This window comes from Nilaparvata lugens, chromosome 8, assembly GCF_014356525.2.
Source record: "Nilaparvata lugens isolate BPH chromosome 8, ASM1435652v1, whole genome shotgun sequence".
Taxonomy (NCBI): domain Eukaryota; kingdom Metazoa; phylum Arthropoda; class Insecta; order Hemiptera; family Delphacidae; genus Nilaparvata; species Nilaparvata lugens.
In genome coordinates this window covers 51,756,573-51,780,167 of record NC_052511.1, presented here as the reverse complement: position 1 = coordinate 51,780,167, position 23,595 = coordinate 51,756,573, and the positions used below count along the sequence as shown (strand labels likewise).

At 36.1% G+C, this 23,595-nt stretch overlaps 1 protein-coding gene across 3 annotated transcripts in view; it reads left to right on the top strand.

The window, feature by feature from the left end:
* The window catches only part of LOC111047555 (zinc finger E-box-binding homeobox 2), a 515,097-nt gene that overhangs the window by 484,161 nt on the left and 7,341 nt on the right, over positions 1-23,595 (top strand). For 2 of the 3 annotated variants that reach the window (XM_039435032.1, XM_022333330.2), the window contains exons 3-5: positions 16,407-16,547; positions 17,879-19,642; positions 21,335-21,587. In XM_039435032.1, coding sequence (XP_039290966.1) covers positions 16,407-16,547; positions 17,879-19,642; positions 21,335-21,587 — 2,158 coding nt within the window. The remainder of the gene's footprint in view (positions 1-16,406; positions 16,548-17,878; positions 19,643-21,334; positions 21,588-23,595) is intronic. The other variant, XM_039435033.1, reaches the window with a different exon arrangement.

Sequence of the window (23,595 nt, the reverse complement as noted above, 5' to 3'; positions counted from 1 at the left end):
AACAACAAAACTTGAACACTTGTATTCTTTAATGTCATGTGTAGAGTGGAACGCAGGAGGGGTCCAATAAGATGAAAAATTAGAGAGTAGAGGGGAAAGAGGAAGAAGGAGAAAAAGATGATGAAGAAGAGGAAGAAGATGCAGGAGAAGGAGATGAATTTGATGAGAAGATGAGGAAGAAAAAGAACGCCACTCCTCGTGGCCTGTATACTTGTCTTCATACTCCTTGACTTCACAAAAGCATTTGACTCTTTCCCACGACTTGTGTAGCGTATTGGCTCGGTGAAACAGCAGCTGTCTATTAGGTGATGTCACTCTACAGGTCATGCTTTTATTAATCTGTAACTGGCTGCTCGTTTTATGCATACAAGTACGCAGAGCAGTGACGGCGAGCAATGATGGAGTAACACAAGGTTCTCTTCTTGGTCCCAGACCGTCCCGCCCATATATAACAACAACAACTAATAATGACCGGGCCCGCCTCGTTATTAAGGTTAACACGAACGAGACCTTTTGATTCCCCATGTATATTAATGTGTGTCCATATAGATATATCGATAGTGTCTGATAAAACAACGAGGCCTTCTTATTCATTGCTTGGAACGACTTCACCCCTGATCTTTCCAATGAGAGAACTGACTGTGTGTGTGTACAGACAGACCAGTTGAAGGCAGATACGAATAAATAATAACCTGACGACCGTTGGCATGCGGCGTGTGAGTAGTTGATAGTTAATTGAAAACGACTTGGAGTTGGGAACAAAATGGCGTAGTCCTCACGATCAGTTGATTGATAAGGGGCCCGGTTGAATTGAACGTTTGTGTGGCGTGTTGATTTGGAAGTGAACGATTCAATCTGTCTGGAACGTTGATTGTAGTTCGTTTACCTAATGGATTGATAGGATTCTAATAAAATCAATTGAATCGTATTGGAGTGGATACATTTGTATTCTAACGACCTTATCAAAACGATGAATATGTATTGAAATTAGCAGAATTTACTAACTTTGATTGTACACCTATACTACGAGTATTTTTACTTGGATTAATAGGTTTCCAATGAAATCGATGAAAATGTATTAAAGTAGATGGATTTGAATTTATTATTATTTATTTATGTATTTATTAGCTTAGCACAAACGATACAAGGACCGGAAAAGAAAAAAACAGGCTATTCTATTGCCCAAAACTTTTTCAATTCCCTAATTTAGTTTCAAATTGTCCAAATACTATACATAGGTTATGTCCATTTCAATTTCTACACCAAATCAAAATCTGAGAATATAAATTGGAATAAAACAAACAAGAAGAAGGAGTTGTATTTCAACAAGCTTATCAAATTGATAAATACGTACTGGAGTCACATGATTTTACTTACGTTCATAGAATTCTACTTGACTCTATTAGAAGTACAGTAGTTCAAACTAGCTTCAAAATTAATATCAAATTAATAGCTTCAAATAATATCATGGAATTGGGAAAATCCAAGAAATTGATCCCGTTTTGCTCATTGATTGATCAATATTATTAAAATCTCTTTACCAGTATTAAAAGACCCCTTCCATTTCTGGAGTTTTCCTTTATTCCTCATCTGCAATATTCTCTTTTCTCCAATTCATCTTATTAATATTCTCGCCTCCTGTTATACTTATTCCCTCTCCCTATCCCACTTATATCCTTTTTCTTCTCCCCTTACTTCTACATTTCCTTTCACCAATAACCATTGTGTACCGGATTAATACCCATTGAGTACCCTTAATAACCATTAAGTGCCGGTTTCCGAGCTCGGGATTTAGCCAAGTTCTAGACTTTAAACAAGCTGGAGTCAGAAAATTGGCTTTCCGAAATAGGGCAGCCGCAGTCCACGTTTAAATTAAATTTCAAAAACTAGATAATTGAACACAGAATAAAATAAAGAGAGAATAGTATAAAGTTTATAAAATTTCGTCAAGGAAAATCTTTTTCAATTATAGAAATGAAAAAATGAAGATTATCATAAAAACTGCGATTATGCCCTTTGGAAAGCCAACTTTCTGACTCCAGCTGTTTAAAGTCCAGAACTTGGCTAAATCCCGAGCTCGGAAACCAGCCCTTAATCTGCACTTGATACACCTTATTCAAAATATTGACCACCCACATTCCTTGTGCAAATACCAGAACGATGATCTAATATCATAGCCTAACCATGGTCTCCATCGTCATATCTCAAAAGCAGGACTCCAAGAGAACTGAAGGATATGAATGAGGTAAATAAGGGTGAGTGAGATAGGGGTGAGGAAGATAGACCGCTGGTAAGAGGTGAGAGAGGTGGATGATGATAACGTGTAACGATAACAGTGATTATTATTCAAGGACATTCGAGGTGAGGGCGGCAAAAGCGAGAGAGAGAATAAGATTGGGAGAGTGAGAGAGAGAGATAGAGGAAAATTGATGAGAGAGTAAGTATGATTGAGAGGGAAGTTTGTGAAGGACAGAGAGAGAGATTAAAAAACGAGAGCGAAAAAATGACACCGTCGACGCCATCTTTCTTGATAACCTTCGCCTTTGTCCCGGCGGGACTGAAGATTTAGTGGGTCTCTCCTCTGACTGCCAAATAAATGATCTCGCAAAGGCCTTCCACACACCAGGAATAGTACGCCATATGGGAGCTCAAGCACATCAACCCCGAGGGACTCCCTTTCTACACTGGCGAGGTGGCACCTGGCCCACCCTGGGGCTACTTGGGGAGGAGGAGAAGAAGGAGTAGGTGGAGAGAGAGTAGGGTTATGATGTGGTGGAGGAGTAGGAGAAGGAAGAGGAGGTAAGATGGGCCCTAACCCTGTTAGTGATTCGTCTCCCCCTGATGTCATCGAAATTAAACAGAATGCTCTCTCGTGTGGGTGATCCAACTACTGCTAAAATGAACGATCAGATTACAATCTGTTCCCGAGGAGCGTTGGACACATGGACAGTAGTTCAAGATCGATGTGGCCTATATATATTATACACAGAGTTCCAATATATAATATATATACTATATGTAGAACTTCTCTTAGATAATGATGCCTGTGCTATGAAATATGTCTAATAGATAAATATGGATATGAAGATAAGGATAATAATAATATCGAGTGACCTGGCTGGCTCAGGTCTGGTGTCAAGAGTTTTCAGGTCGCAACTGATTAATTTCAGGGCCTCTGATTTTTATAATCTATTTCAGGGCCTCTTATTTGTACCATCTATTTCAGGGCCTCAGATTTATATCATCTATTTCATGGCCTATGATTTATATAATCTATTTCAGGGCCTCTCATTTGTACCATCTATTTCAGGGCCTCTGATTTATATCATATATTTCAGGGCCTCAGATTCATATCATATATTTGTTATTTATATAATCTATTTCAGGGCTTCTGATTTATATAATATATTTCAGGGCCTCAGATTCATATCATATATTTCAGAGCCTGTTATTTATATCATCTATTTCAGGGCCTCTGATTTATATCATCTATTTCATGACCTCCAATTTATATAATCTTAAATAGTCTTCAAGTTTCATTAACTACTTGGCCTTGGTTAAGTAGGCCTCGATCTTTGTAAATTTGCTCGAATCTTAATTCAACATTGAACTTTAACGATAAAATATTTACGTTTAGATTTGAAATCGAAGTAAAAAGTGTGAGAAATTTTGATTCGCGTCTGACCTGCAAACAGCTATTGGTGTATTTCTCGAGCAAGTCACATGGAGCGATATACAAAGTTTTATTGCGTTCAATAAAACCTGCCGTTACGTTTTAATGCCACGGCGACGTCGTCTGTCCATGTAGCTAGGAAAGTAAACATCAAAGTAAATCCGAAATGTTTAGATGATTCTCGAGAATCTCATCTTATCTCTCCCTTGCTCTTCTCCTTTATCCGTATACTTGTCTCTTTCTTTATCATTTTGCTCGTTTTTCGAAATTACAGAATATATCTCTCTTGCCCTACTCCTCATTTCATCTTCTTCTTTCTCATTTCTTTCCCTTTCTTTTATTGGATGCCTTTTTATTATTCTCATCTCACCTCTTTTCCTTTTTTCTTCCCTCCTGCCTGTTTGGAGATTTCATTATCTGTCTTTTTCCTTCCTATGTTTGTCTCGGCTTCATTTCTCCATTTTGTATTTTTTCTGTCTCGTTTTTCAATTGCTCAGGTGCCATTAACTGGTCTGTTTCTCAGCTGGAGTCGGATGGGAAGATGACAGTGGGAGAACGAGGAAGAGAGAGGAGAAAGGAAAATAAGAGGAAAGGTGAGAGAGGGAATGAGTCTCAGAATGTGTGATAGAGGAGCCAGAAGTTTGAATAGATGAAGGAATAGAAAGAAGAATGGTGAAAAAGCAGAAACATGATAAAGAGAGAGAATTGATTAGAAAGAAGAATGGTGAGAAAGCAGAAACATGATAAAGAGAGAGAATCGATTGATTGATTATTTGTCTTTATTAGGACCTAGTTAGGACTCTAGGCCTCCCTGCCACACAACACTAAATAGAATGGGAGGTGGAAGAAGAGAAAACAGGAGAGATAAGAAATAACAATGAGGAGAGGGAATAAAAATGAGAGATAGATGATAATGTGAGAACTAAAATTGGATAGAATAACATGGAAAGGATGAAAATTGAAAGTAGATGGAATAAAATAAAAATGAAATGAGTAGATAGGTTTGGTTTTAAAGCATCTAAATTCAAAAATCTACTTGGTGAAAATAATTAAGAACTGAAAATTTGGTGAATTGAACAACTACAAGACCGCTTCTACTATTTCTTACTGACTTTAAAAAGAGTGAAGTGAACAAATAGTGACTTAACCTATTTCGGACTATGTGTAACCTTATCTAAATTTGGGAGAGGAAAATCACAAGGTTACCTTATTCTTTCTCTCCCTATCATTTTTGATGATGTACTTGTTGTATGAATCAATAAAAGAATGAAGAATTAATTGAAGGGTAGATTTTAAGTATCGAGAATCATTGAAATAGTTATTTGTACATCTAGAGTGAAAAGTACGACTTTTTCTCCCTGTGGGAAAAAGTTTGAAGCCCGAGGCGAAGCCGAGGGCAGCAATTTTCCTGAGGGAGAAAAAGTATTTTTCGCTCGTGATGTACACACCATTTTTCCTCCATCTACATTTTTTTATAGAAACTGCAAATAAAATCATTCTAATAACTTACATATTGGTGACAATGATTCCTAACAACATAACCTAAATTTAAAACCTAGAAACCGGTCGTCTGATTGGCACTGCCGATTGCGCTATCTATCGGCAAAAGTTGTAACAATTATATCAGCTGAGCAGCTACCAAAAATGGCTGACTCCAGATCACGCGGTTCAGATTTGAATTGCAGATCAAAAATATTTGTTGGCTGGTATTTTGAATGGAAAAAAATATTTTAAAAATTGTATAAATTTGTATCGTCTACTAATATGAGGAATATAATAATTATCATACAAACATATATTTCATGAGTTAATCAAATCTCTGGTTGTGGTATTGAATTCAGTTGACTCAATGACAGACACCTCTATTATGCTTTCTCATCTGAGCTTAGACCTTCTAACCTATTACAATGTAAGTTTCAAAATAGAGATGCTCCCCATGTTATTTAAATGGAGTCACTATACTCCCTAGGGAGTTATTCTGTTTTTTACTACCGAGAGCGAAAATGTGACACTTTAGTATTAGGTTTCAGGGAGTAAAGTAAGTACTTTAGACAGTAGGTGGAGGAAAATTAGAATTTTGTTATGGTGATGAGATCTATAAAAATAAAAGATGATACATTCACCAAAGGAGAAAGCTAGATAATGTACAGTATGTGTGTGATAGAGAAACAGATTGTATATTGTGACCAGTTCAGATAAAAAATAGAATCCCATAGTGGAAATGCTGAGAGTAAACAGTTGAGCACAGTTCAAACTTTTAGCACCGTACTTTTACTGAATTGGCTAGCCTACTGCATTTATTCAACAGTAAAACTTGTTCTACAGTAAAACTCACTCACGTCAGTAGCGTAGCGAAGCGATACATTATTACGGTGCACTGTTAATTTGTATTTTGTATTGCTGCAAAACGTATGGTAACGAGAACGAGTCTAGACATTTTAGCGGTGTTTTAAATATAGAAAAGTTGCACTGGATGATTTGTGTGTCTGAAATTATTGCGGTGTAATAGTTGAACGTTTCCGGTTGGAAATAGTTTAGTAGTTCGATTTTTAAAATATTATTTACTCATTGAACCTCATGAGATTTTCGCTTGTAATTTCAAATTGAACAACTTTTTATGTCCCAGTTTGTCGGTTGCTTTCAATAACCCCTATTTTCGTCCCAGTTTGTCGGTTGCTTTCAATAACCCCTATTTTCGTCACAGTTTGTCGGTTGCTTTCAATAACCCCTATTTTCGTCCCAGTTTGTCGGTTACTTTCAATAACTCCTGGCTGTTTCCGAATTTATCATTATTGAAATTCTGAAAAAACTATTATTTCAATCCTGTTTTTCAAAAGCTCCTGACAGGTTTTTGAATTTCGTTCACTCCTCTACTACATTCGATTGAAGAAATCGAAGATTTCAAGCATAGAAAAATAGAATCTCCTAATAATTAATCTGAGTGCTATTGCCCCATATGCACCATCCACTATCGCTAAACTATAGTGAGGTCCACGTTATAATGGCAGTACAACAAGTAATAGGAGAACAACTTTGTCGATCCTCTGTCCTGTCAATGCCTTCAATAGACGTTAGCTGATACAGGTATATTGATGTAATATTAACTGTTCATTCTCGTTTGAAATAATAAATTATTATTTACTGTACTTTACTGAATGAGAAAATATAATAAATTATATTTTATCAAGCAAGAATTAATTTTTTTAATAATTTCAAAATTAAGATGAAATATTTTGTTAATTTTTTATCAAGCAAAAAATTATATTTCTTCAATAATTTCATAATAAAGATGAAATATTTTGTTAATTAAATATTAATTCTACATTTCTACAAGACGATCAGGCAACAGAGCAAAGCGAGAAAGAGATAGCGCTTTCCGATTTGTTGGATGATAGACAAGGATAGCAATACCATTGCTAACATTGCCTTTATAACGTGGACCTGACTATAGGTTTACTTGTAAAATATGATCTTATTAATGTAATGAGTTATATCCCGGGATAAAACGAATATCCGTTCAAACGTAGATAGTATATCAGTTGTATTCTCTTTGTTGAACGACGTAGAATTACTACGAATCAAACGAATCTAAGTTTGAATCATAGAATTGCACAAAAATGTCAGGTTCTTTATGAGTTTTAATTCGGATTAAACTGCAGATTTTTCCGTGTTATTGAAACTATTTCGGGATCCCAGCATCTCAGCTCATACTTATATAAAGACTTGATGATCACTGTTGTAAGTCCTAATTTACCCCGGCAATAATTGAACATATTCTGGGATAATCTACTCCAAGAAATGCAGAGAATCGACCATCAATTTCCACAGTCGACGTTGCCTACGTTTTTACGATCTGCTATAGAGTTCGAATGGCGAGAATACTATTGATAGATTCATTTATTAGTGGCATACATTCTAATGTGACCACGCTTCTCAGTACACGACAAAATTTAGTTGTTTAGAAAATTGTTGTTGTTGTTTTCGTTTTGTAGTGAGGGGCAACATTGTTGTAAGCCTCAACGGTTGTTTTGCAAATTTGTCAGTCACGGTGAATTAGCATCTGACCGCAGAAATGTCTATTTTCAAACTGTATGCAATTTTCAGGGAAGTTGACAAAATTATCGCCGATAATGGCGCTGCCATCGGCAGAAATTAGAACTACTAGCTGGAGCGAAAGCTAAAAGCAGGACACTCGAAATAGAAGAAATAGTGTGTGCGTCCCCGTCTTGGAAATTATTATTGTTATGGGACTGCATTTAGAATTAGTGGGGTACTGCATTTGGATGTTGCAACATTTAGTTGCAACATGTTGCAGCGATTTGATGTGACATTTCAGGAACAACATTCTGGAAAAGGAATGAATATTATGGTCTCCACGTGAAATAGAAAGCTGGCAATCGGCCATTTCTATGTTTGGTGTTTGCGTTTCAATTGATTGCAACGATATTTTCTGGAAGTGGTGCTAAAACAGTATACAAGGGAATGATGTTGGGGACGATACTTCAAATAGCACGATTGAAATGGGATGACTTGCGAAATGAATGATAATTTTATGACCTACTCTGCTACTTTAGTTATTTAGTTATTCATTTACATTGTGTACAAATACTTAACATGAGGAAAGGCACAACAGGCTCATGCCCAAAACTGTCCCATTTCCAATTTATACTATACTGTCCAAATCAAAATGTTGGTTATGTCACTTTCACTTTTCAAAATACAATTTACACTCTTCAATACTCAGATAAACTCACGAATTTATTGAATTAGCCTAATTAAATTTGAGTGAAATAAATGTGTTGAAACCTCATAAGAAACTACGGTTTTCTTATCCTCCCCAATTGGCTACCGTAAACGAGATTGATTTATTTAAGTAGAGTACATTCACTATACAGCATTGCTCAGCATATAACTGTTGAATTATTTGAATTGGGGAAAAAATGTTGGTTCGAATCAGGATTTCATTCATAGTTCAGAATGATATTGTATCATTAATTCAATTATAAATTATAAATTTATAATCAGATTAAATTTACCACCTAGATAGTATGTTGGATGCCCTGTAATAATAATACATAATTGGAATGAACTATATAAGGCTAGGCACACACCAGTTAGTCAAGACAAGACAAGACATGATCAGACACGTTCAGTCATAATACTGCACATTGTTACTTATCAAGACATGAATAATTGCAATGACTAATCAGTGTGAGTTGCGTCATAAGCAACTGTGTGAAGTATTGTGACTAAACGTGTCTGATCATGTCTTGTCTTGTCTTGACTAACTGGTGTGTGCCTAGCCTTAGAATGTTATTAGAAATCTATTAAGGTGTGTACAGACTTACACGTCACTAACACGCGCTTTTTGCTTTTCATCAGCCGATACTATGCTCATTATATTATCTGTATCTTACTGTTTCTATACAAATACAGATATAATAAGTGTAGCTTCATCTGATGAAAAGCTAAATGTGTGTGTTCGTGGTGCTTAAGTCTGTATGCGGCTTTGGAATGATTAGATGATCACTTTTGATCTATATCATCTCTCAATTTTCAGAGTTTCTTATCTGATAATAATGGTGGAAATTATTGTTAGAGACCCTTCTCAAGAGTAGAAATTATGGGTAAGGAATATGAAAAGATCTGAATTAGAAAAAAAATTTACTAATTTGAGGATTTCTGGAGCCGATGGAGGGGAAGATGAGAAATGAAGATGACAACTGTTAAAAAATGAAGTTGAAGAGTAGTGGAAAAGGGGACAAAGATGGAAATATGAGAGGAAATCAGAGACTGTCGATATGAAGATTGAAGAGGGAAAGAAAATAGGAGGAGGGTGTGAAGAAGAGAGTGGAAGAAGATAAAGAAAAGCGCACCTACTCTGAAATGAGATGCAAGTGAAGGAAGGAAGAAGAAGTCTTTTTCAGTTTATGAATATTCATAAATAATATTTTACCTAAAAGTAATTACGGTACTGCGTTGAGCAAGTAAAGAAAGCGTCGTTTATTATGCAACAAGGAACAATAAGCCGAGGAGTGGGGCGGGTAGCTCCTCTGGAGGGGGGGTGTGAGTGAGAGGGGAGATTTCAAGAGGATTGGTGAGGGTTTAAGCTGTTGACAGAGGGGGGGGGGAAGAATATGGTAGGTGTGTTTTGGAGGAGGAGTGGGAAGATGACAGGATGATGTGAAGATGTGAAAGAAGTGATTGATTGATTGATTGATTGAGTACTTTATTTATGTAGATTACAATATATACTGGCTTATACACTTATATACAATAGCTTACAATACAGCAAAATTATAGATGAATTTACATAATATAGACTGAGAAAATAATTATTGAACTGTATATGATATGAAAAGGCAGTTTGTAATATAATAACTATAGATAATAATCATATTGTCATAATCATATAGTATAATGTATAATCATATAGTATATGTATAATCATATAGATAATAATCATATAGTGAGAGGGAGAAGAAGAAGAAGGAGAAGGAGAAATGGAAGGAGAAGAAGAAGTTGAAGTAGAAGTGGAAGGAGAAGGATGAGGAGAACGAGGAGAGGGAACAAGAAGCAGGAGAAGAAGAAGAAGAATAAGGAGAAATGGAAGGAGAAGAAGAAGTAAAAGTAGAAGTGGAAGGAGAAGAAGGAGGAGAACGAGGAGGAGAGAAAAGAAAAGAAGAAGAATAAAATGAAGCAGCAGAAGCTGGAAGAAGAAGAAGAAGAAGGAGGAGAACGAGAGTAGAAGAAGAAGAAGGAGTAGAAGTAGAAGTAGGAGTCGAAGTGGAAAGGATAAGTAGGAGGAAAACGAGAAGAGGGAACAAGAAGCAGAAGAAGAAACAAGAAGCAGAAGAAGAAACAAGAAGCAGAAGAAGAAGAAGAAGAAGAAGAAGAAGAGAAGAAGAAGAAGAAGAAGAAGAAGAAGAAGAAGAAGAAGAAGAAGAAGAAGAAGAATAACGATGAGAAGATCAAAAGAAGAAGAATAACGAGGAGAAGATCAAAAGAAGAAGAATAAGAAGAAATAGAGAAAAATTAGATATAGATGAGGAAGGAAAAACGAACAACAAAACAAGATAAAAAGAGATGATGAGCTTCTGAAGAGGATGCCTCATAGAGGTTCATGTATTATCCTTTCTAGGAGAATGTGGACTTAGAGAAGAAGTAAGTTGTAAGAAAATTGAAAGAAATATTGGAAAAAAGGAACTGATAATGTGGATTGAGTGCTGATCAAACAGGAAGCGAGAAAATAGAAAGAGTGTTGAGAATTAACTGTTGATAAAAGAAAGAAATAGCTCGAGATTGGGGTAGAAAGAATCAAGTTCCCTGATAGGAAATAATATATTGAATGCGTTGAGGTTAAAAATTGAAGGAAATTGAGGGAACCGATTCACTTTTAAGTAGGAAAAAGATGCAAGATGGTAAAAGATTGGAAAGCGGTATTAAAAAGAGATAGGAAGGGAAAGGTTAGGATAGATTGAAGGAGAAACGTGCATTTTATGTGAGAAATCGCTTAATGATAAAAATAATGGTAAGTTATGTTTTGAGCTTACTACTATGAGTACATAACATGATAGGAGACTGGTGTTTGGTGAAGAAGATATGGCTTGAAAGAAAAGAAAACAAAAATATGATTAATGAAGGTACAGAGGTGTAAGCAGGACGACCATAGAGACTTGACAAAAAAAAAAGATGATTTGTGACAAGACGCGTTCCCACACTACTCAATCGAGAAGAAATTGTTGGAATGATAGAGAGAGAGAGAGAGAGGGATAGGAAGAGAAAGGAAGCGTAAGACAGCATGAGAAAGAAAAACTTGAGTGAGAGATTGTTGGTTATCTATTGGAAGAGAGAGGAGATAGATAAAGAGAGAGAGAGAGAGAGAGAGAGAGAGAGAGAGAGAGATAGGAAGAGAGAGGAAGCGTAAGACAGCATGAGAAAGAAAAACTTGAGTGAGAGATGGTTGGTTATCTATTGGAGGAAAGAGGTGTGGAGACGAAGGTAAGACCATAGTAGTCTTGACTTTGAAGAAGGTACAGGAGGCGTGTTTCAAAAAGGAAAGAGAGAGAAATAAATTGAGTGAGAAAGAAAGAGATGGTGGAAGAGTGGTGGAGTGAGTGAGAGAAGGATATGGTCACAGATGAAGTGGTGAGTTTGGTAATGGTTAGGTAAGAACAAAAAGATAACGGCTTGGAATGGAACAGGATACAAGATGGCGTATGATGACAGAGGAAGAGAGAGGAAGAACAATCATTGAGATGATTTTGAATTGGTTTTGTATATGATTTTTTGTTCAACTGACGCTCAAACCAAGTTTAAGTTTTAGTTAATTTGGTCCTAAATGAGAGTATAACTTCAAAGACAAAATCAACGAATTGTTCAAAGTTATGAAAATTATTCAAAGTGAAGATTGAATTAATAAGAACAATATGAAAACTTGTAGTGCCCTTTATTATTTAAAATATTAAAAGACTAGTTTCGACCATAGCTTGGGTCATTTTCAAGTTGAAATGTTGAAAATTACCTAAGTTATAGTCGAAACTATTCGTTGTAATATTTTAAATAATAAAGGGTACTACAAGTTTTCATATTGTTCTTATTAATTTGTAAAGTTATTAATTGACTGAGCGAAGTGAGGTCTAAGATTCAAGTCGACGGTTCGGCATTTCTCTTAATGTTTAAATGTTTATATGTTGCGCATTTACGGCGAAACGCGATAATAGATTCTCATGAAATTTGACAGGTATATTCCTTTTTTAATTGCGCGTCGATGTATATACAAGGTTTTTGGAAATTTTGCATTTCAAGGATAATATAAAAGGAAAAAGGAGCCTCCTTCATACGTCATTATTAGAGTAAAAATCAGACTAACTCATAGAATTATTCATCATAAATCAGCTGACAAGTGATTACACAGATGTGTGGAGAAGCCAGTCTATTGCTGTATTTCCATAAGGTCTATAGTTTCAATCAGGTACTTGTGGATGAGAATACTGCGTGAGGTCTACTGTTCACAGAACTACTAGTTTGTAAAAAGTAGCCCATTCAAGCGAAGTGTTTTTGAAGATTGAATGTACTATAATATAATATTGTTTTGTAACTACATAAATCGGCGATGTTTCAATAAATAATTGTAGACTCTCTCTGAAAAGGATATAAAATAATATCCATCCCATGAATACATGACTGGAGTGTGTGAGAGAGAGAGAGAGAGTGAGGAAGAGAAAATAGGGGGAGGATAAGTAAGGAACAGAGAGAAAGATACTGAGGGAGGAATAGATTGTGATGACGGGAGAGAAAGGCTGTGATGAAGGTGAAAACGAAGACAAGACGACTTTGAGAAAGTTACAGGATACAAGAACGCATGTGATGACAGAGAACTGAGGGAGAGAGAGAAGAATATTGGAAGAGATAGAGGGAATATGTAAGAAAGATAGTGATTTCAGAGACTTGAGAGAAAGAGAAAGATGGAAGAGAGAGAATATGAAGAAAGATGTAAGAAAGTTGGTCGAAGTATGGGGGAAGGATGTTTATAATATGGGAACAGGTGTTTGGAGAAGATGTGGAGCCTCAAATGATGACGTAAGAAAGATCTCGCCACCTCCAGGATGGATAGAGAGAGACATATGGAGTGATAGAGGGATAGAGAGAGATAGATAGAAGAGAGACATCTGGAGCGACTTTTTGTTGACTTTGTCTTCTTCAGGAACTTGGGAGGATCAGGAATTCAAGGAGCAACCTTTGTCGGAAAGATGTGACAGGTTGTTGAAGCTGGAGTAAGCTGCAGGAAGGAGGATTTTGTAGTAATTACTACGGTTTAGAAGTTTTGTAGCAGTTGTCTCAGAAATATTACTGGTAGTAAGCTCCGTGGGATAAATGAACTTGGGCAAGTTTGACTCAATTTGGGTTCATTTTGTATAATAATCAAGATCATTTCGCATATAGAATAAAACTTTTATTTAATAGTAGTTAATAATAGTTAATTTAAACAATTATTGAATAATAGTTTATTAATAATAGTATATTGTTTAATATACTATTTAATATAGTTAAATTATTTAATAATAATAGTTAATTTGAACTATTATTTGATTCCTGTTTTTCAAAAGCTCCTGATAGGTTTTCGAATTTTGCTCACTCCTCTACTACATTCGATTGTTATGGTTAAAGAAATCGTAGATTTCAAGCATAGAAAAATAGAATCTCTTAAATAATCTGTGCCCTATTACCCCATATGCACCATCTACGTTCGCTAATCTATAGTGAGGTCCACGTTATAATGACAGTGGAGAAAGATAGGAGAAAAACGTTGCCGAACCTCTGTCTTGTAGACAGAGAAGGCCTTCTATAGACGGTAGCTGATACAGGTTTATTGATGTAATATTAACTGTTCATTCTCGTTTATAATAATCAATCATGTTTTATTAAGCAATAAATTGTATTTTTCAATAGTTTCATAATGAATTTACATAACTAAGATGAGATATTTTGTGAATTAATTATTAATTCTACATTGTTAAAGGACGATCAAAGCAACAGAACAAAGCGAGATAGAGATAGCGCTATTTGCTTTGTTGAATGATAGACAAGGATAGCAATGCCATAGCTAATTAAAGACTGCCATTATAACGTGGACCTCATTATAGAAGAAAATACTTATCAGTCTATTTATTTATACTACCACCTTGAAATAATGATTATTGAACGTAAGTTCCAAATTGAATGCTGCACACAGAATAAATCCTTTCAGATTTAGAAGTATTCGAAAGACTATTTATAAAATAGAATTACAGTACCCCTTGGAAATTAATAGAATAATAGATTAAGCATACAAATTATAACTATTATTTTATCAATTTTTAAGGGTACTATTTTATAAATAAAAGAAAGTAGCCCTGAATTCATCATTTTTTTGAAAGATTGATAATATTTATAGTAGTACTAGGAGAGAATACTAATCAATTGGACTATTTATGCTACCACCTTGAAATTTTAAATATCAAACTGAATTCTCAATTAAATACTGTCAACCATCCTGAAGACTTCTGCTACTGAGAATATTGACAACTGGAAGAACAGTTAAATGGAAATTCGAAGAGTGATTTTCGTCTAGACAGACCTTAAAATTGCACTATTTGGATTTGAATGAAACTGAGCTCATTTTTCCCTATCATATAACAAACATCTCATTTGAGACTTTGCAATACGTGTAAGGATAACTTTTGTTGGAATTATCCAATATTATATCAATTCGGTCAATTCAATGAAACTGTGCTCATTTTTCCCTATCATATATTAAACATCTCATTTGAGACTTTGCAACATGTGTTATGATAAATTTTGTTGGAACTCCAATTATCCAATATTAAATCAATTCAATTAAACTGTGCTAATTTTTCCCAATCATATATTAAGGTGCGAACAGATATACGCGCCGCGAACATGAGCAATTCACTTTTAATCAGCTGACTATATCTGTATTTTTACAGAAACGGTAAAATACAGATATAAAAAGCTTGGCATCAGCTGATTAAAAGTGAATTGATTATGTTCGCGGCGCGTAAATCTGTACGCACCTTTAAACATCTTATTTGAGACTTTGCAACACGTGTAAGGATAACTTTTGTTGGAACTCTAATACAATATTACATCAATTATCCAACTATTGATTAAAAAATAATATTTTCCATCCTTTTTGTCCCAATAAAAATGTCCTGTTATTCTAAAAACGAGGTGAACGTATTTCACACTTGTATGTAACAGGAAACTCAGCCAGTTTTATCTAAATTTTTGTTAGTAGAAATACTTCCGTTCATAATAATTATCACTTCACGCCTTATGTTAGGCCCAAGTATTATCAATTATCATTACTTTCTCAATTATCTTTGGACACATGGCCAAAGATAACTGGTGCTGCTATTCCTATATAGTTAATTATTACAATTTCGTATCAGCTGGTAAGGGAAATTGTTTGAAATTTAATTATCTTCATTGTGTCGTTTCCTTTGTTCCTTGATTAAACACTGTTTGTTCGAATTCAACTTGAATATTTTCCTGCAATAATTCTGTAATTCATAGTGGTGTTCTTAGTTTCAGGCTTACCTTTTCAAATCATCTATTAATGTATTTTATCCACTTGTCCAGTCTCAATTTATTTGTATCCGCATCTTTATCTATACAGTTATTCGTATCAATGTCAATGGATTTAGGAATCATAACCGTAGTAAACAAGATCCATTAACCCAAAACTTCTGGAATACTGAAATGGGACATTTTTTCTTAGGGTACGCGTTTAACAAAAGGGTGATGATTTGGGGAAAAGAATTTCAATTCATTTGTGCTCACATCTCTATGTATACAGTTATTTGTATCAATGTCAATGGAATTAGGAATCAGTACCGTAGAGAACAAGATTCATTAACATAAAACTTCTGAAATACTGAAATGGGACATTTTTTCTTAGGTACGCGTTTATCAAAGGGGTGAAGATTTGGGGAAAGGAATTCTTCTTCTTCTTCTCAACCCTGCTCCTTCTTCAATCCAATACAATTTAGACTAACAATACAATTGCAGTAGTGTCAATTTTGTTTTGGAATAAATAATAATATAGATAGACCCTACAGAAAGACCTTCTATTATAAATTGTAAATTGCTCCTTTTATTGTAATATTCTTATGCAAATACATATTTTTGTGGAATTCTTCTAAAATTTATATCTTTTCTTTTGTTTCAGTCATGCAAAGTTTGCAACAAAACATTCGCCAATGTGTACAGACTTCAAAGGCACATGATAAGCCATGATGAAAGTGCAAACCTTCGCAAATTCAAGTGTCCAGAATGTGAGAAGGCCTTCAAATTCAAGCATCACCTTAAGGTATTTTTAAACTCCAAAACTGAACTTAAAAACAATCTTAAAATCTGATAATTCATTCGCATTTCATCGGATTGCACTATTGGAATTCACTCTTCATTCCCATAGAGTGGTGTTACAGCACTGTCTCACAAAACACAATTAATCAACCAATTAATTCTGCAACGGATAACAACTATTCTCAGTTTTGTTTCCCCATTTCGATATTATTTCTGCTTGCATTTTATTTTTCAGTTTTTCATTTTGCTTGTGCATGTTTGTGTTTTGCCAGTGTGCTTGTCAATCTTCTCAGCTTCAAAGTGATCGTCTTGTCGCTGTGCCTGATTTGGATTGATTTATCATTTCTTCGTGTAAGTGCATGTCATTTCAATTTATAATGAAATATTTATTGAATAATTCATAACCAGAGACGTTCATGGAGTTTTGTTTTGTGAATCACAACATTTTTATGTTGTGAGATTGTATGATGAGTACACACGTGAAAGATAAAAATGAAAAGAATAAAAGTTTTCTAATTGAAATTGGAAGTTGGTTTGAAAAGAACTTTGAGCCATGTTCACACCACAGTTGTCAGCAAAATGTTGTTCACAAAAATAGTTTTCTAAAAAAATGTATTTTTATCTGTGGAAGAACAAGTTTAATGTTAAATAGGCTACTGTGCTTTTTGAAAAATTTACAACAGATTGCCATTTATTGGAATCTATGTTGAAAATTCTGGTGTAAACGTGGCTTTACGAATGATGTGAAACTCCAGCATGTTTGGAACCTACCACACAAGTATTATCACTTATTATCACATCATGTTATTTATTTATTTACAATTTCAAGGAAGACTACAGGCATTACGCCCAAATCAGTCTTCACTACTATTTACCAACAAATTGAACATGTAAGAAATGAAAAATAAATGGTAATACAATGAAAGATACTTTCATTATATTGTATATTAGATATATATTGTATACCACCTATTTAAATACATGAAATTTTTCGATTTTTATTCATCTTTATCCATTCACAATGCATCATTGACTTAAACACTAACATTGATTTTCCGATCAGCATGAACAGGAGTGCACGCTTTCTACTCAGTTTTTTTTTGTCTAAACGTCATGAATGGAACAATGCACGCGTGAGTTTGGTTAATGATTTTGGATTATTATTATTATTATTATTATTATTATTATTATCATTATTATTATTAGATTATCTCATTATCTAGTGTTCACATGTCCACTTATTTATCCCAAATCTGTGTTCTTCTTCTACCAATACCAGTACTTTTCTCTCTTTTCAATGTTTTATTAAATTTATTTTATATTTTTCGTTTCTAGGAACACATCAGAATCCACAGCGGTGAAAAACCGTTCGAATGCGCCAACTGCGGAAAACGCTTCTCGCACTCCGGCTCCTACTCGAGTCACATGACCTCGAAAAAGTGCTTAGTCATGAATTTGAAGGTGAGCCAGCGTGGCAACAACCGCAACGATCTGGCAATGAAGCAGCAGAACGCAAACTCCGGCGGTCAGCTGTCGGTCTACCGGAACGACACTCCCGGACCGCAACCAATGAAGCGTCCCAAGATGATGACCGGAATCAACAACAATATCACACCTCTCTACAATCCGAAATACAGTGATACTTCAGCGGCGTTCCTACAGAACTTCCCCCTCCCTCCCACCGCAGCTCCACCCGGACATCCGGCATCGTTCCTTCACCCGTTTTTCTCGCACGGTTTACACCTCAACTCCGCACAAAACACTCCCTACAACTTCCCCGCGTCACTCAGTCATCTGCTAGAACAACTCACCACCAACCCCCAGCCTCCTTCTAACAACAACGACTCCATCAAGATCACGGAGGTCACTGAGGATGAGCAGCTCTCTCCCGGGAACGAGAAGATCGACAAGAACGGGGAGGTGTATGTGAAGCAGGAGATCAAACAAGAGGAGGAGGATGATGAGGAGGAGGTGACGAAACCCTCAACAACGATCACCGAGAGGGGGAGTAACAGTTCTCCAGGTGTGAACAGTAACAGCGGAGATTTGGAGGCTGTGAAGAGGATTTTGGAGACGGTGAATGCGACAGTGACTAAACAGCTGTTGGCAGTGAACATGCAGAAGTTGTCTTCAGGCTCTTGTAGTTCGGGTTGTAACAGTGTGGTGAGTGGCGCACCCACGCCACCTATCGACGAAGTCGAGAACTACTCATGCAGATACTGCAGGAAAACATTTTCCTCAGGGATTGAACTTCATCAACACGAACGCTACCTCTGTAGCAGCGAGGATGAGAAGAGTGAAGGGTTAGCAGCGAAACTGGAGGATGCCATGTCGTCAAAGAATGAAGTGAACGGTGGTTCCATGCATAGTGGAAGTGAGGACGAGGCCAGAGGCTACAGGGAACTGGTGATGACTGAGGATGAGGACGGGGATACCACGGATCAGGACGGGAGGAAGGTGCGGGTGAGGTCGCAGATTGCTGAGGAACAGTTGGCGGTGTTGAAGTCGCACTACGCCATGAACCCCCGTCCCAAAAGGGAAGAACTGTCCAGGATTGCGGAGAAAGTTGGGTTTCCAGTGAGGGTTGTCCAGGTTTGGTTCCAGAACAACAGAGCTCGAGATCGCAGGGAGGGGAGATTAGTACATGTCCCCTATGTCCCACTTCCAGGGGTGTTCCAGCTCCCTGGAACCTTCTCCAATGATTCCCTACCGATGTCCGCGTCCGAACAACCCCTAGACCTCTCCACGAAGAAATCGACATCGTCTTCACCCTCCAGCTCCCCGCAACGGTCAGATTCGGATGATTGTGGCGCGGTGAACCTCTCGAAATCCTCCGTCTTCTTCCGTCCCCCGTATCGACAGCGCTCCCCCTCGCCACAGGATAGCAGCGGCGGCAGCAGTAGACTAGCTCGCATCCTCACACAGCCAGCTGCTGTCCGATTGGCTAATGGAACAGGGATGCCAGCTGGCTTGCCGATTGATCGCTTCCTCTACTCCAATCCGGACTTCCAGCTGTCGCGTTCGCCTCTGCCCGCCATAGCTCTGCACCACAATGGAAGCACAAGCCCCGGTGCTGAGAAACGCGGTTGGAAACTACAGGTAAGCATTCTTGAAGAAACGTCCTATAGTCAGGTCCACGTTATAATTCGTGGATTTGAGTGAAATTTCTAATATTTTTTGTGATTGTGAAGAAAGATTTTTGTTTGGATTAGTATTTTGGAATTAATTAATCTGATAAATTCAAAATTATTGTAGTACAAACATTTTTTTGGACTCAAAATAGTGTGTGAATTAAGTTATCATTTACATAACCTCTAGACTGTGTAATCCAAATTGAGGTTTAAATCAGTTTTGGGCGAATGCCTGTTGTTTTTACCTGCATTGTATCTATTGTTCTATGAATAAATGAATGAATGAATGCCAGTGGAGAAAGATGGAACCAAAACTTTGCAGATCCTCTGTCTTGTCAATGCCTTCTATAGACTGTAGCTCATACAGGTTTATTGATGTAATATTAACTGTTCATTCTCCTTTAAAATGATCAATTATATTTTATTGAGCAAGAAATTATATTTCTCAATAATTTCATAATTGAGATGTAATATTTTGTTACCGTAGTTAATTATTAATTCTGCATTGTTAAAAGACGATCTGGCAACAGAGCAAAGCGAGAAAGAGATAGCACTATCCGCTTTGTTGAATGATAGACTAGGATAGCAAAACCATTGCTAATCAAACACTGCCATTATAACGTTAACCTCACTATAGATTATTTACATATTGATTCAAATTATTTAAAAATGCAACGTATTTAATTACGAATACAGTACTGGCTCACCCAGAAAATATATTTATTCAATCATTCCGAATTATACAACAACATCTAGAGAAGGGCCACAGGCTAAAGCCCAAAACTGTTTCAATTCTAATTTATACAACAATCCAGATGTTCCAGGATATATTTCAAGATTCAAAATGGATTTTGGTTTGAAACTGTCACTGCTGTATCACATTCAAGTTTCCTATTCGAGTTTGAAAATCATGCGCCGACTAGACAGACTGCGCAGACAGTCCCATTCTACCACCATATTATAATTGGGTAGTCCGGTCTCACCATGTGTCAAACTATCATGTGATAACTGAAAAAACTCCAATAAATAATGTAGTCTCTCTATGGTACCATCAAGTGCCGTTTGCTCAGTGCCAGTTTAAACTAAAATCGGGGCACCGAGCTTCGCTCGTTATTTTTATCTATTGATAAACAGAACACAATTCTCTAAAATGATCGTGTTAATATTTCACAGCTGGCTGTATGTTATCTTATGAATTTCGGGGATGCGATATTTTGATTTTTTACATACTCACTCGCTCACTAACTTTTCACTATCCACAGCTGCTTCAGCCAAGGATGAATTATCCTTTTAATGTCGTTCAGCGAGTTTTCCCAAGGATGAGACCTAGTGCAATCGAATTTTTATGTCATAAACATACTATGTTCCAAATTTCGTGAAAATCGTTAGAGTCGTTGTTGAGATCCGTTGAACATAAATAACTAGATATAAATAATTATAAATAACCAGATATAACAATACAGAAATTGCTCCCTTAATATAATAGAATTTCATCTTAAACTGGATTAAATCTATATCAAGTATCATTTGTTATTATGTGATTCATTTTGAGTTTAAGTCGACAGCTGATTGAATTCAGTTCAAGCTTTTTCACTGTGCAAACGGCCCTAAGAACGATGAGCTCTTCAGCGACTCCTAATTCCTGAACCTTCGTTTCCAGGGTTTCCTAGACGGCAGCGAACTGACAGACGAGGCAGAAGAGTCGGGCTGCCTGTCCCAGGATCCCGACGACACGACCGGCACGACACGACACGACATGTCGTCCGGAGGTGGGACGGCCGCCGGTGCCAAGAGGAAGTCGTCGAACGTGGATTCGACGCCGGCTGAACAAGAGGGTCAGTTCACCTGTGACCAATGTGACAGAGCTTTCTCTAAGCACAGCTCCTTAGCCAGGCACAGATATGAGCACTCAGGTGAAAAGCACTCACAAAACAACTCACTCTCTTAGAGCCAGCCACTATGAATAGCATTGGTTCTTATGAGAGCATTCACACATTTTTGGTTGCCAGTGTGTGAACTATTACGAATAGCATTGGTTATTATGGAAGTATTCACACGTTCCCAGTTGCCAGTGTGTGAACCCTCCCATAAGAACAGTGCTTCACGTTACGGTTGACCAAGAATTTCAAAGATACAGGTATTCGTCTCTCAACTGTACTCGTCTACGCGGGAGATGGGAATTTTGATTTCAAACTCCTCCTATCACTCCAAAGGCGAGTCATATTATAATCTCAAATATATTCGCCTTCACGTGTGGAAAGAATTGAATTTCAATCCCCTGCCACTTCGAGATCGATCTTCGATTTCATGGGTCTCTGTGTCTATATCTAAATTGCATACTTAAGATATTTTTATAGAAACTTATAGGATCGCAGATAGGTATCTTTGTGGCAACATGGATATATTTGAGACGACTGGAATACCTGTGCAGTTGAACCTGTTTGGTGGACCGTAAGGTTAGTGGCTGGCCTAACGGAGTGGTTAAAAGTCTACGGTACATCTAATCTATATAAATTTCAATTCAAAAATCAAATTTGGTTTGATTGGGCTGATGCTTCTTTTCCATTATTACAACTTTTTGCGACTTTTTGATTCACTTTTTGAGTTCTGTTAGTTTGATACTGGATTACAACAAATATAATACAACTGACATACGATACCTATTTTTATTTGAAATATTTAGAAGTAACTTCTTTGTTCAATTTTTTTTTAATTAATTAATTTAATTTATTTATTTATGGAGACAACAGGTTACCCCTAATGTGTCTCCTTCACAAATACAACAATACAAGATTAACAATGAGCAATGTAACTTACAATTGCAATAATGTTAAAAGAAAGAATGTTAAAATTTTGGGTGAGATGCTATATTTAAACTTGATGAAGCACTAGATTATTGTTAAATATCACATTTATTTAACCTAAATGTATTGTTAAAAGTTAAAAAGTTACTTTCCAATTAAACAAATAAATACATTTTCCAGTTTCCAGTACCGTTCCATCGAAGGTAAACACCAAACTTGAGGTGGTACAATGGAACTGAAATATTTATTTATAATATTTATTTATTTAGAAATTTATTTCTCAATGTGTGTGATAGTTGGCAATATTCTAGTGATTCGCCATTCTTATTTGGAAATTTTTCTTCTGAATTTCACTCTTAGTTTGAAATATTTGGCTACTATACTGTGATAATGGAAAGGACTCACCCAATATGAATTGTGTTCAAATTTAAGATACCGTACTTCAGTTTCTCTCTACATTTTCAATTATTCATCAACTTTTAATTCTTATTTGATTATTATTTTTATACTTTTAATACATTTATAACATCGTACCGTTATCACAATTAAATTGATTCATAAATATATTACAGTCACGTATTTTCTAGATTATTATCTGATATTCAGTAGGCCTAGGCCTATTATCATGATGTATGATTTCCAATTGATCTCCTTTTCCAATGTCTTCTCTCTGTCCTCTTCCATTCTCTGATTTGTTTTATACTTTTGAAGAAAAATGTAGAGGGAAACCAACAGTACTTATTTACTCATTTTCATAGGGATTCATCCTATGTACAAAAATCTAACTTTCATCAATTTCATGATAGATTGATAAACATGAATTAAAAATGAAGACTTATATTTGAAAATATTCCAATTCAAATTAATTCGAGCTCAACTTTGTCTAGCTTTGAGCTGAAGGTATTGAGACATTCCTGAAATGCTTCTAGATTTTATGCTTCTGACTTGTTGATATTGGCTTTTTGTTGCTCCCCCATCCGTTTCCCTGTAATACGCTTTGTAGTTCCTGTTATGTTTCAATGTGTAGTCTTTAAATTCCTTAGTTTTCTAATCACCCCATCCTGGATGTTTGTTGTATTTTATAATACATTTAAATTGTAAAACTCTCGATCAGGGG